A 14575-nucleotide genomic window follows, 5' to 3' on the forward strand; every position below is an offset into this window, starting at 1 on the left:
CCTAAATTGGCTGCCTGTTCTAAACTCAGTAACTCATTCTGTATAGGAGATACTCCTATAGCCCAGTACCCTCTTGCCTCTTGGTACAGCTTGTTTGTCCTGACAGCCCTGCCATATCCCAGGCATCATCACAAACTATACCCAACATTCCATTCAAGCAAACAGCCACATGACAGTGCCTCACAGCTCTCTATTCCATCCATCAGTTGTATGAGCAACAAACCTTGTAGGACACAAAATAAGGCAAATCTCATAAAAACAAAAATTTCACATTTTTGGTCCCAGATGAGAGCCTCTTCAAAAGCATGAATGAATGGCATCTGGTCCTCCCTTTGTTTTTATCTGTATAACTTATTCCAGCATTTTTCTAAATTATGTTCACCCTCTTATTGTCCCCTACCTTTATTAGGTGTAGTCAGTGATTCTGGGGTTAATATTTCTCCAGTTTTCTCTGGTGAGGTGGTGGATGAAAAGGAGTTCTCTCTTTCTGGTGTTGTGTAATCCACAAAGATGAGGAAAGAAATTAAGAGAAAGAACTAGTAATGGCTTTTAAAACTGGGGTGTTGGTTAAAAGATTAAGATTTCAAGTTTTGTGGGAAAATGAGTTATCGCAATAGCCTTCCACTTGTGCACATATGGTTCAAAATTGTACTGTAAAGTTAATAATAAAGTCCTATAGCATTGAAAGCAGCAAAGAATCCTGTGGCACCTTATAGACTAACAGACGTTTTGGAGCATGAGCTTTCGTGGGTGAATACCCACTTCCTCAGATGCATGTCACATGCATCTGAGGAAGTGGGTATTCACCCACGAAAGCTCATGCTCCAAAACGTCTGTTAGTCTATAAGGTGCCACAGGATTCTTTGCTGCTTTTACAGATCCAGACTAACACGGCTACCCTCTGATACTTTATAGCATTGAAATTAGGGAGCTTTGGTCATTGACATTGTTGGTTCGGGACTGGGTTCTTAAGAAGCAAAATGGAAAAGTTAAAATACAGCAATTAATGCAAAAGAAGGATTCTGCATGGAAGGAAGTATGGACAATCATATCTCCACCAGCAGAGACACCCATGTAGGCAATACAGAGTACGGCTAGCCAAATACTATCCAACTCTGCCTTGGCATCTGTGATAGTAAGTGCAAGAATGGTTATTTTCCAGAACGTTTCAGAGAGAAGATGCCTATTTCCATATCCAGCTGAACACTTCCCTTTCTGAATGTCATAACCCCACATTATTTCCTTTTCTCCACACACTTAAGTGGCATTTACGTGGTTCCCTGCACACTTACCAAATAGGCTGTAATAAATATCTTCTTGGCTGCTTTTATTCTAGAACTACACATTGAACTTTACATTCCTTTCCTCCTGGGACATTCGTTCACATCCCCCTACTGAAGCCTTTTAGCACTTTCACCCAAATGTGGGTGAAACTAATTCTGTATACAGAAACTCCTACAGCCCAGTGCCCTCTTGCCTCTTGGTATGGCTCGTTTGGCCTGTACAGCCCTGCCATATTCCAGGCATCATCACAAACTGTTTCCCACATTCCATTCAAGTAAACAGCCACACAACACTGCCTCACAGCTCTCTATTACATCCACCAGTTGTGTGATCAACAAACCTTGTAGGACACAAAATAAGGCAAATCTCATAAATACAAAAAATTTGCATTTTTGGTCACAGATGAGCCTCTTTAAAAGCATTAATGAATGGCATATGGTCCTCCCTTTGTATTTAACCATATAACTTATTCCAGCATTTTCCTTACATTATGCTCAGAGTCTGTTCAGAAGTCCATTACCTGCACTAGGTGTAGTCAGTGATTCTGGAGTGGATATTGCCCCAGTGCTCTCTGGTGCGGTGGTGGATGAAAAGGAGTGCTCTCTTTCTGGTATTGTGTAATCCACAGAAGCTGTCAGAAAGACAAGGAAAGAAATTAATAGAACTAGCAACTACTACTAGCACCTAGAACTGGAGCTTGGTAAAGATTTAGATTTCATGTTCTGTGGAAAAATGAGTTAGTGTAATAACCTTTTGCTTTTGGAGATGTGGATCAAAGTTGTATTTCAATGTTAATTATAAATTATTATTTGATCAGCAATTGGGGACTTGTGTCATTGACAGCATTAGTTCAGGACTGAATTTTTAAGGGGTAATCCTAGAAGTTAACCTAGAAGTTACCATCTAACATCCAAAACACTGTAAATATTTTATTCTCTTTTCAAAAGGGCCCTGTAACTTAAACAGCAGGAAGTGATGTGGCTCCATTAGAAAATGTAAAAGCATAAACAATAACTACTTGCATTTTGTCTGGCTGAGTCTTTTACTGCTAGAGATATTGTGGAGAACTCCCATTTATTCTACTCTCTCTGTTTAATATTTCTGTCCTGCTAATGCATTGGCCCCTTGGTGGATGACTGTCTCATGTTTAATTTACCACCAAAAAAAAAATCTACCAGAAAGACATTTCTTGATATTGAAATTATGTAAATGTTTTACCAGATTGTCCAGGGGTTCTGTAGCCAGTATTTGTTAATAAAAAAAATGAATTCTCAGTACTATAAACAGTTACTAATTAAAGAGCAATTAAAGAGAAGTGATGTAAAGAAAAGTAAAAATTATGCATGGAGAGAATAATTTCTAAATTTTTGAATTTTTCATCACAGTTGAGCTATTTTAGAAAGCTTGACTGAATGGCATCTGGTCTTGCCTATTTACTTAACTGTATAACTTATTATAACATTTTTCTTAGATAATGTTCACTCCAATTTCCCTTACCTCCATTAACTGTAGTCAGAGGTTGTGGGCTGGATATTGCCCCAGTGGTCCCTGGCAGGAAAGTGGATGAAGAAGAGTTCTCTGTTTCTTGTGTTGTGTAATCTGCAGTGGCTGTCAGAAAGTGGAGGAAAGGAATGAATAGACTAGGGTAATGGTTAAAAGATTTAGATTTCATGTTTCCAATCTGAGTAGAGTTTACCCTGTTTTTGCTTTCCCCCAAGGCTTCACATATCACTAAATTATATTCTTTCTACCTACCAGTTCTCCACCTCCAATAAAGAACCCCTTTTAACAGGCTGGTACTCTTGCTCTGTGTACCAGCACACTTAACATGTGTTGGTCCTAAAACAGTAGGATGTGCTGAGTGAGACCTGCTATCTCACTGTTGCACATGTAGCTGGTTAACCTCCATCTTGGATATGAGGGTGGGAGGACTGGAACGAGAGGGAGTGTCTCGTGCTCAAAATGAAATTTAATGAAATATTTCAGTGAATAAATTCTGAAAATAAATGTTGATCACTAGGTTTTTCAGAAATATTTTTTTTGTGAGGATTCAAAATTTCATAAGTTTTGATACATTGAACACAAGGACTCTTTCTTCTTTCATTGATTTGATTTATAGTATTCTAGAGTATGTGGGTTTGGAGAGTTCTTTTACTTCCTTGTTCTGGTCTTCTCACTAAAAGAGGACACACTGAGATTGCATCTGAAAACATCTGAAGTCCATAGCTCCATAAAAATGTGGAACTACTTTGTGTGCGGTCTAATTTGCTTATTCACTTCTGTACCATGAAAAATGACCACACTTAAACATCACATCCAGCCAGAAATCCATGAGGAGGACAATTGTAACTAAAACAACACAATATGCACATACAATTTTGGTAACAGGACGCCTAGTTAGGTGCAAAACTACCTGCCCACTTTTAACAAAGGCCCTGGTATCCTGATGATTTGAAATACCAGGAAAATGTAGGCAAGTGACTCCTTTTTCCTGGAGAATTGATGGCTGAAATGATTTGCAAGTTGGGATGAATAGACTCTTCAATGTATAGCTGTTGCATGTAATTGGTGTGGGCAATAATGTTCTATTTTGATATCTTTTATTTTTATGTAAATCTTATAAATAATATTATTTCTTAAAGTTTGCATTATTGGTCACGGTTGAGCCTCTTTAAAAGCATGACTTCCTTGATTGTAAGTGCATATTGTGATATTATTAAGATTGTAAGGCTAATTTTTTTGATTTAATCATTGAATTATTTTCAGATAAAATATACTAACACAGTGCTTCAACATTACTACTAACCCCCACACAGATATGGAAAGTGATGAGGATTTGCAACTGATTTGATAAACACAAGCAGTGTAATGCCAATGTAACAGTTATCTGCCTCTGAAACCCTTACTCATGTCGAGCAGCACTCACTTAGGTGAGCAGACTTAAGATGATTCTCTCAGGCAGGAGTATTTGTATGAGGAAGGGATTGTCTTTAGCGTTCTGTGTGCCCCACGCCCGGTGCAAGCACTGCAATAGAGAGGGTTCGTTCCCTCTGTACTGCACGTCATCCAGGAAAATACTTCCGGAGCCTTCACCAAACCGGGCATTCATGTTAATGTAGTGGATAGATACATATCCTCGGTGGAGTGGGCACAGAGGGAGACTTGTAACACACACTCACCAGTGGGTTACATACTTCTGGTCAAAGAAAACTCATCCCAAGCATCTGAAGCCACAGCAATTCAAATTCAGGACAAGACTGCTCTTATGTGACAGCATCTTCCTGGCCAACTCACCAGGGATTGAAACAAGACCTGCAGAGCTAAAACATGAGTTGCTCCTGCTTCTTTTTAAGGCTGAAGACTCTCTAGAAAGGTATAACAAGTGGGGTTCCGCAGGGGTCTGTTTTGGGACCGGTTCTGTTCAATATCTTCATCAACGATTTAGATGTTGGCATAGAAAGTACGCTTATTAAGTTTGCGGGCGATACCAAACTGGGAGGGATTGCAACTGCTTTGGAGGACAGGGTCAAAATTCAAAATGATCTGGACAAATTGGAGAAATGGTCTGAGGTAAACAGGATGAAGTTCAATAAAGATAAATGCAAAGTGCTCCACTTAGGAAGGAACAATCAGTTTCACACATACAGAATGGGAAGAGACTGTCTAGGAAGGAGTATGGCAGAAAGAGATCTAGGGGTCATAGTGGAGCACAAGCTTAATATGAGTCAACAGTGTGATACTGTTGCAAAAAAAGCAAACATGATTCTGGGATGCATTAACAGGTGTGTTGTAAACAAGACACGAGAAGTCATTCTTCCGCTTTACTCTGCGCTGGTTAGGCCTCAACTGGAGTATTGTGTCCAGTTCTGGGCACCGCATTTCAAGAAAGATGTGGAGAAATTGGAGAGGGTCCAGAGAAGAGCAACAAGAATGATTAAAGGTCTTGAGAACATGACCTATGAAGGAAGGCTGAAAGAATTGGGTTTATTTAGTTTGGAAAAGAGAAGACTGAGAGGGGACATGATAGCAGTTTTCAGGTATCTAAAAGGGTGTCATCAGGACGAGGGAGAAAACTTGTTCACCTTAGCCTCCAATGATAGAACAAGAAGCAATGGGCTTAAACTGCAGCAAGGGAGATTTAGGTTGGACATTAGGAAAAAGTTCCTAACTGTCAGGGTAGTTAAACACTGGAATAGATTGCCTAGGGAAGTTGTGGAATCTCCATCTCTGGAGATATTTAAGAGTAGGTTAGATAAATGTCTATTAGGGATGGTCTAGACAGTATTTGGTCCTGCCATGAGGGCAGGGGACTGGACTCGATGACCTCTTGAGGTCCCTTCCAGCCCTAGAGTCTATGAGTCTATGAGTCTAGTAGGGGTTGTAACAGACTCACATCCTCAGTGGATCAGAAGAGAGGGGGACACTTAACGAGACACTGAACAAAGGGTTATGTTAATGCCAAAGTTGGGCAGGTCTGAGCCAGGCAATTAGGGAAAGGAAATCGGATATATGTGAGATGAGCTTGTACCATATGTCTTACTGCTTCTTGTTCTGGGAAAAGCAATTGGATCAGTTTCCTGGTGGGAAGAAACCTTTCCATGGTTCTCTTTTAATCACAGAGTTCAAGTTCTTGATGAGGAAGAAGGATTTCCCCACTCCCACTTACAGAAAGTATCAAATCATATCTGACAATGGGGGCTGATTCTAGAATCATTAAACAACCACATTTTTATAATGAAAATGTGCTACTAAATCCCTATTTCTCCCGATGGTTTGGAATGTACAGGGGCTGAGAAAAGTCATGAGAGAAAATAAAAGTGTCAACTGAGTAGTAGTCCTAGATTGACTATAACTTTGATATCTGAAGCAGTGTCAGGGATATGTCTGTTAACACCTTTAATGATGCTAGGACACTATAAAGTGAATTAGAAAAAAGTGTGATAGGGAACCACTGCGGCAGGCTAATTATTTACTAAAATCAGATAAAGAAGTGAAATGCCAAAGTTAGGTAAGTCTGGGACAAGCAATTGGAGAAAGGAAATCAGATATATGTGAGATGATCTTGTACCATGTGTCTTATTGGTCTTTGTTCTGGGAAAACCCATCCTGGCGGGAGAAAATCTTTCCATGGTTCTCTTTACATCACAGAGTTCAAGTTCTTGATGAGGGAGTAGGATTTCCTCACTCCCACTTGCAGAAAGTAAAGGGCTTAATCCCAAACACAGTTGATGTCATGGGACCTTATCAAAGCACACACCATCCTCACAGGCCTTTGTATGGATCACTGGGCCACCTGACCTCCATCGGCCTACTTGGCAACATGACTTGAGTGAAGCCCTCCACCGCCCTCCCCCACACACTATCTTGCCCGCAGCTGTCTCAGGACCAGTTTTTTATGGTGAGTTTCCCATTTGGAGATTTGGATGTAATTCCTGAAAAACACAAAACATAATAGAAATCGGAGTACCTGAGCAGATGACACTGGCATCCTTACGGTGGGCACAGTTATGTATGCTCCACCTCCGGTGCGAGCACTGCCACAGAGAGTGTTCATTCCCTCTGCACTGCACGTCAACCAGGAGAATCCTTCCGAAGCCTTTACCAAACCGAGCATTAGTGGGGGCCTCAATGGCCCGCCCACACCCAAGCTGTCTGCACACAACCTCTGCATCATTTATGTCCCAGGCATCATCACACACTGTTCCCCAGCTTCCTTTGTAACGGACTTCAACACGACCGGAGCATCCATTCTGTCCATTCCTGACTCTCACTAATGGACCTTGGAAAAACAGAGGGAAATTAATTTTCACCCAGCTGTTGAAATCTGGGGCTTTTTTCTAGTTATGAAGTTGGCTACTGGTGGTTTTGTGAAAGTTGCAGAGCTGATATTTTCCTTTTCCTACAATTGTATATTATTTGCACATAAATAATAGAGTTTTTGCAACAACATTACTACAAGCAAAAAGATGGATATCCCAAGTGGCTGGAATATGCAACTAACTTGCTAATCACCAGCTATGTGGTATCAATTCATCAGCATTTGATCATACCTGGCCTGACTCTCCAACTTTATTCATCTTGAGTAGCACATGCTTACGAAAGTAACATCATACTGATAAGCCTTGCTTAAGTTGATTGCTTTCAATGGGGCTACATGTGTGACTATGGTGTCCCAATGTCCTCATTGGGGCATTCCTATATGGAAGTGTCACTCTGGATGATTAAGTATTTCAAATCATATCTGACAATGGGGGTTGATTCTAGAATCACTAAACAACCACATTATTATAATGAAAATGTACTACTAAATCCCCATATCTCCCAATGCTTTGGAATGTACAGGGGCTGAGAAAAGTCAGGAGAGAAAATAAAAGCATCAGTTGAGTAGTAGTTCTAGATTGACTATAACTTTGATATCTGAAGCAGTGTCAGGGACATGTCTGTTAACACCTTTAACGATGCTAGGACACTAGAAAGTGAACCAGAAAAGTGTGATAGGGAACCACCCTAGCAGGCTAATTATCTACTAAAATCAGACAAAGATGTGAAATCACTTTAGGACAATTTACATTGATCTCTGCAGGGTTTTGCCATTTCATGGGCATTTGGGTGTGTATACTGGAGACAGGAGCCCAGTAGCTGCACTGTGAAATTATGGGCCCCTCTTTAACTCAGCAGGGATAACATAATAAAAAGAACATTATTTAAAGCACAGCTGAGAAAAGACTCACCCGTTGTAAGGGGCTCGTTTGTTGTAGGTGTTGAAGCTGGCAACGCAAAAAGATAAATGACAGTCTTAAAAATGATTGAAGATGATTAAATGTCTTATTTATTAAGTGGACAATTGAATACTTTATGACTGACAATTTAAATAATGAAAGACAAGAGACATTCACAAACTAGGACATAATTATTGAAGGAGAGTGAATGAAGAACAAAATATATTCAAAACTACAAACCCAAACGGAGAACATGTTAGTGCTAATGTTGTGGATAGATACATATCCTCTGTGGATTGGGCACAGAGGGAGACCTGTAACACACACTCACCAGTGAGTTACATACTTCTGGTCAAAGAAAGCTCATCCCAAGCATCTGAAGCCACAGCAATTCAAATTCAGGACAAGACTGCTCTTATGTGACAGCATCTTCCTGGCCAACACACCAGGGATTGAAACAAGACCTGCAGAGCTAAAACATGAGTTGCTCCTGCTTCTTTTTAAGGCTCAAGACTCCCTAGTAGGGGTTGTAACAGACTCACATCCTCTGTGGATCAGAAGAGAGGGGGACACTTAACGAGACACTGACCAAAGGGTTATGTTAATGTCAAAGTTGGGCAGGTCTGGGCCAGGCAATTAGGGAAAGGAAATCGGACATATGTGAAATGAGCTTGTACCATATGTCTTACTGCTCCTTGTTCTGGGAAAAACCATTGGATCAGTTTCCTGGTGGGAAGAAACCTTTCCATGGTTCTCTTTACATCACAGAGTTCAAGTTCTTGATGAGGGAGTAGGATTTCCCCAGTCTCACTTGCAGAAAATAAAGGGCTTAATCCCAAACACTGTTGATCTCATGGGACCTTATCAAAGCACACACCATCCTCACAGGCCTTTGTATGGATCACTGGGCCACCTGACCTCCATCTGCCTACTTGGCAACATGACTTGAGTGAAGCCCTCCACTGCCCTCCCCCACACACTATCTTGCCCGCAGCTGCCTCAGGACCTGTTTTTTATGGTGAGTTTCCTACTTGGAGATTTGGATGTTATTCCTGAAAAACACAAAAAATAATAGACATCGGAGTACCTGAGCAGATGACACTGGCATCCTTACGGTGGGCACAGTTATGTATGCCCCATCCCCGGTGCGAGCACTGCCACAGAGAGTGTTCATTCCCTCTGCACTGCACGTCATCCAGGAGAATCCTTCCGAAGCCTTTACCAAACCGAGCATTAGTGGGGGCCTCAATGGCCCGCCCACACCCAAGCTGTCTGCACACAACCTCTGCATCATTTATGTCCCAGGCATCATCACACACTGTTCCCCAGCTTCCTTTGTAACGGACTTCAACACGACCGGAACATCCATTCTGTCCATTCCTGACTCTCACTAATGGACCTTGGAAAAACAGAGGGAAATTAATTTTCACCCAGATGTTGAAATCTGGGGCTCTTTTCTAGTTAGTGATCAGTTTCCCCACAGTAGTAGGCCACTAGAAAGTGAAGTAGAAAAGTGTGATAGGGAACCACCACCAGCAGGCTAATTATCTACTAAAATCAGACAAGGATGTGAAATCACTTTAGGACAATTTACATTGACCTCTGCAGCTTTCTGCCACTTCATGGCCTTTTGGGTGTGTATACAGGAGACAGGAGCCCAGTAACTGCACTGGATCACTGGGCCACCTGAGCTCCATCTGACTACAAGACTTTGGTGAAGCCACAAACACTCACACAGACACACTCTTGCTCACAATTGCCTCAGGGCCAGTTTTTTATGGCGATTTTCCTACTTGGAGGTTTAGATGTTATTGCTGAAAAATATGATTCATGTAAAAATAATAGAAATCTGAGTACCTGAGCAGATGACACTGGCATCCTCACGGTGAGCACAGTTATGTGTGCCCCACCCCCGATGCGAGCACTGCAGCAGAGAGGATTCATCCCCTCTGCACTGCACATCATCCAGGAGAATACTTCCGAAGCCTTCACCAAACCGGGCATTCATGGGCGCCGCAATGGCCCGCCCACACTCAAGCTGTCTGCACACAACCTCTGCATCTTTTATGTCCCAGGCATCGTCACAGACTGTTCCCCAGTTTCCATTGTAACGGACTTCAACGCGACCGCTACACCCGTTCTGTCCATTCACCAGTCTCAGTGATATGGAACTACTCAGTGGGGCTGAGGCTGTGTAAACCAAAAAGGCTGACAAGAGACATAAGAGAAAATAAGGTCCTAGTTCTGTAACAGCCACTAGGATGTGTTAGCTGGATTTAGGTTTTTTGTTTGTTTGTTTGTTTTATCAGCACTGAAAGCACATTGATGGCTAGATCCTGTATTACTAATAGATTCTGCTGAGCATAGTTGAGAGAAGAGTCATCAGTAAGTCAGCCTGGGCCATTGGTTTGGGCCTGCCACTAGCTGGGGATTACCATAGTGCAATGCACTCTGGCTACATTCCTTCAACTTCCCTCCAGACACACTATCAGCACAGGTTTCATTGGGGACCGTGGCATATAGGAGTTGTCCCCAAGTACTTGATACCTGTTGGGTTCTCTCCTAGACCACAAAAATACCCAGACAGGGTTTGTGAGCAATTAAATACATCCATCTGTATATATCTGGTGATCTGCATTGACTCTAAGACTTTGAGTTATTAATCACAACTGAAAATAATTGGTTTCTTTCATATTTATATATTGCTATAGATGTGCACATCACTTTATAAATAAATGAGGAATTTCCTCTGGACTCAAAAAAATTATTTAAACTGCCATTAACTGCTGCTTATATAAATGCTAAGCAATTTTTAGAAACATATTGAAGTTTAAGGGGAAAATTGGGAGTGCAGATATAAATATTTGGTGGGTGAAACTAGTAACTTAAAATATTCATATCTTTATGTGTGATCACGGAGTATCTGTAAAGTTGATCCTGATTTTTAATATATAATCTTTGTCTTTATCTTTCAAATGATTATAATAAAATAATGATAATTAATGTGATGGTTTTTTCACCCATAGGATAGTATATCAGCTACAGTGAATGATATTTGGTTGAGGCATTCTGAAGTCATAAATGATGAAGGAGCTGAAGAGATGGGACAAAAGCTTAGGAGACAGTATAATGGATGAAGAAAGAAAAGATGCTACAAATAACTAAGGTAGAAGACTGTCTGGGGCTCTACCACTTCTTGAGGTCTTCATTGCAGAATTCGCCCAGGCTCTTAACTGAATGTTGCCTCTTTGATCCAAGTTTAGTGGTGCTTTCAACTTGGGCTACCAAGCATGGCTGGAGGTATAGGCTAGAGTAGTGGTTCCCAGACTGGGGTTTGAGAACCCCTGGGGGTTCAAGAAATATTACAGGGGGTTCTAGGAAAATTTTTTTCCTAATGGCAGACAGAGCTGTCCCTAGGGACCGTGGGCAGCATGAGGCCAGCAGCCCGGAGCCCCTGGACTTACAAGAGCTAAAAGGATCAAAGCAAGCATATCTATCACACTGAGGAGATTTAAACTTCAAGACTCATTTCCAAGAAATGGAAAGGGAGGTGGATATTTTTGGCTGTTTTTAAAATTAAATAGGCAGCTAGTATTGTTTTTAAAATTATGATGAACAAGTTAAAACTTTGCTGTAACATGCGTTGTTTGTCTGGACTGCTCAAGACCTGAATGCTTGTGTAGGAGGAACTCTTTGAGTTGGCTTCTTAAATACTTTCATGCTGTTTCACATCTGCTACTCTTTGATGAAACATAAAAGCCGTCTCTTATAATAGGCTTATTCAAAGTGATACAAGCTATGAAAGTGAGATCTTGGAAGAGCGTTGCCATTTTCATTATGTAATAAAAATATTGTAATGATAAATAAGAACATAAGACTGGCCCTACTGGGTCAGACTAAGGGTCCATCTAGCCCAGTATCCTGTCTTCCGACAGTGGCCAGTGCCAGGTGCCCCAGAGGGAATGAACAGAACAGGTAATCATCAAGTGATCCATCCCCTTTCACTCATTCCCAGCATCTGGCAAACAGAGGCCAGGGACACTTAATAATAAATAGTGTGTAATAAGCATGTCATAAAAACAAATTTTATATTTCCAAGATCACTGCTTTTATAATTTATACTCAGGTAAATGAGAAAATCCCTGGAAATATACATTTTTAGGAGGGGATTTGCGAGACTTGACATTTTAGTGAAAGGGGTTCACAGATTGTTAAAGTTTGGGAACAACTGGGTTAAAGACTGAGTTCTGCTTTCACTTGGGTTGGTAACCTGCTTCCTTGGCAGTGAGGACACTGGTCAAATCATTTGAGTTCTGGTAATCCTCCAATGCCTTCTCCTGTGCCCAGAAGGACAGACAAGTTCTCTTATAGTTCACTGGGAAATAGTGATAGAGTAGCTCAGCTTACTGCAGCACAAAGTACTATGGGTTATGGCCCCAAAAGTCCTAGTGACATACGTGGTGGAATGCAGAACCAGTGAAAACACAGTAACTTGGGTATGGCTTTGGAGCCTGGCTGCTCACACTTGGGCTAGGCTAACCCACATGCTCAGACTCAGGTGCTGATCATCCCAGGCTAACTTCAGTGAAGACATACCCTTCGTGTGCTATCACCTTTATCTACTAAAGTACTGAGTTACAACACTCACACTGTACACTGCTACAACTTCCATTCCTGAGGGGGCTTTAATCGTGAGGTTCTATTGTACTGTTTTTAAAAACAACATTGCTTTTCAGAGACTCAGTCCTGCAAGCCTTTGCTCAGGTGAGTAGTCTCAATGATATTGAAGTCTTGGGTTTGCAGGATTAGGTCCCACATGAATTTTTCACAATTTTCCCCACTCAGAGATCAATTGAAATACAAATAGAGGCTTTAAAGACCTAATCTGATTAAATCACATCAGATCCTAGTGAAGTCAGGTCAAGTCACAATGGGAATCCATTGAATAAAAACAAAGATTATTAGATTTCTGCTGTGCTGGGATTTGACTACCTCCTGGTAGTCCATTTTAATCCTCTTTGATGATGAACACAGCTAAGGGTGGCTTCTTTCTTGTTTTAGACATAATTAAATGTAATCATCTTTTTCATCCTAAACTAAGTACATTAATCTATTTCTTCTTCTAATTGATAGACAAGCCCTTATCAGTAATACCCATGCTGGTCGTCCTTTGAGATCAAAATCTTTTATTCAAGCTAACAAGATTACCTGAAGTTTTTGATGTAACGTTTCAAGAAACTCGGAGCTTTGGCTAATCTTTAAACACGCCACTGTTCTCTGCACAAAGGCTCAGTGTTTTTAACCTATATGCTGCTGTTTTGTCTACTTGTCTCTGATACTCTGTTCCTTGTCATCTCTATATACACATTTTAGACCCTCAAGTCTACTGGGCAACCTAACTGATGTTCCTGAAATGCATCTCTCTCCCACAATGGTTGTAATACAGAAAAAAAAATCACAAACATTACTGCTTTCCATTTTCAGTTTAGAATATGGTCTCTGAGACTTTGACTTCAATCATAGCACCAAGAGATAAACTGAAATAGAAGTTTCATTGTGATAAGCCATTTAGCAATTTTCAGTAATATTTTTACTTCTATTAGGTTCAGTTGCCATCAGTTCCCAACAAGTCATGTCTATCTATGTAATAAAATCCAGCTTTTAATATTTTTATACAAGAATGAGAAAAACATCTGATAAATTTTAAACATAATACCTGGGTCATGCAAGATAGTGGCACTTATTAACAGCATGCAGGTGAAAATCGTTTGAGGTCCCATTTTTCACAGGGTTTTCTGCTTATTTTAACAGATGTAGTCTCAGAATTTATATGAATTCTAGTCTATACAGGAGGGGGCGTGCCATGCAATTTGATCTTGCACTTCCAAATCAATACCTTCCCAGGAGGATATTTTCATTTCACAATGTAACAATGTACATCCACAGATATAGATATCCACAGATCGTTATTGCTCCAAAGTAGACATTGGACTGATTCCAAACCTTTGTGGCCATGCATAATGCCATACTGTGATGTGATTGTTCCAGGAAGTGGTGGCTTTCAGACGTAATATGTCTGCCAAAGTGTCACACTGGAGGAAGCGAGTCTATTATTGCAGAAATTGCATCAAAAGATTGTGGAAAGGTCTCAGTTAACAAATTCCCACCTTGCCTCAGAACACTCCAGTGAAACAAAATACTCCACCGCTCAGGTGGTACCTGAATTTTCTCCAAGTGGCTTTGGCTCCTGTCATGGTATAAATCCCCACTCTGAACCTTAGCATCCAAGAGATGGGGTACCAGCATGAATTCCTCTAAGCTCAATTACCAGCTTAGTACTTGTAGTGCTGCCACCAACCAGGAATTCCAGTGCCTGGTACACTCTGGTCCCCCCAAAACCTTGCCCAGGGACCCCCAAGACCCAGACCCTCTGGATCTAAACACAAGGAAAGTAAACCCTTTCCCCCACCGTTGCCTTTCCCGGGCTTCCCCTCCCTGGGTTACCCTGGAAGATCACTGTGATTCAAACTCCTTGAATCTTAAAACGGAGAGGAAAATCCACCTTCCCCCCT

At 41.1% G+C, this 14575-nt stretch overlaps 1 protein-coding gene across 13 annotated transcripts in view; it reads right to left on the reverse strand.

The window, feature by feature from the left end:
• The window catches only part of LOC127053738 (deleted in malignant brain tumors 1 protein-like), an 80025-nt gene extending 66241 nt beyond the window's left edge, over positions 1 to 13784 (reverse strand). For 11 of the 13 annotated variants that reach the window (XM_050958951.1, XM_050958944.1, XM_050958950.1 and 8 more), the window contains exons 1-8: positions 13720 to 13784; positions 9861 to 10211; positions 9091 to 9402; positions 8016 to 8051; positions 6752 to 7063; positions 2782 to 2883; positions 1805 to 1915; positions 401 to 487 (exon numbers count right to left, since the gene is read on the reverse strand). In XM_050958951.1, the coding sequence (XP_050814908.1) occupies positions 401 to 487; positions 1805 to 1915; positions 2782 to 2883; positions 6752 to 7063; positions 8016 to 8051; positions 9091 to 9402; positions 9861 to 10211; positions 13720 to 13783 (1375 nt within the window). In that variant the 5' untranslated portion in view covers position 13784. The remainder of the gene's footprint in view (positions 1 to 400; positions 488 to 1804; positions 1916 to 2781; positions 2884 to 6751; positions 7064 to 8015; positions 8052 to 9090; positions 9403 to 9860; positions 10212 to 13719) is intronic. The other 2 variants (XM_050958949.1, XM_050958953.1) reach the window with 2 other exon arrangements.
• Between the last annotated feature and the right edge of the window lie 791 nt (positions 13785 to 14575).

Source organism: Gopherus flavomarginatus, chromosome 6 (genome assembly GCF_025201925.1).
Source record: "Gopherus flavomarginatus isolate rGopFla2 chromosome 6, rGopFla2.mat.asm, whole genome shotgun sequence".
Taxonomy (NCBI): Eukaryota; Metazoa; Chordata; order Testudines; family Testudinidae; genus Gopherus; species Gopherus flavomarginatus.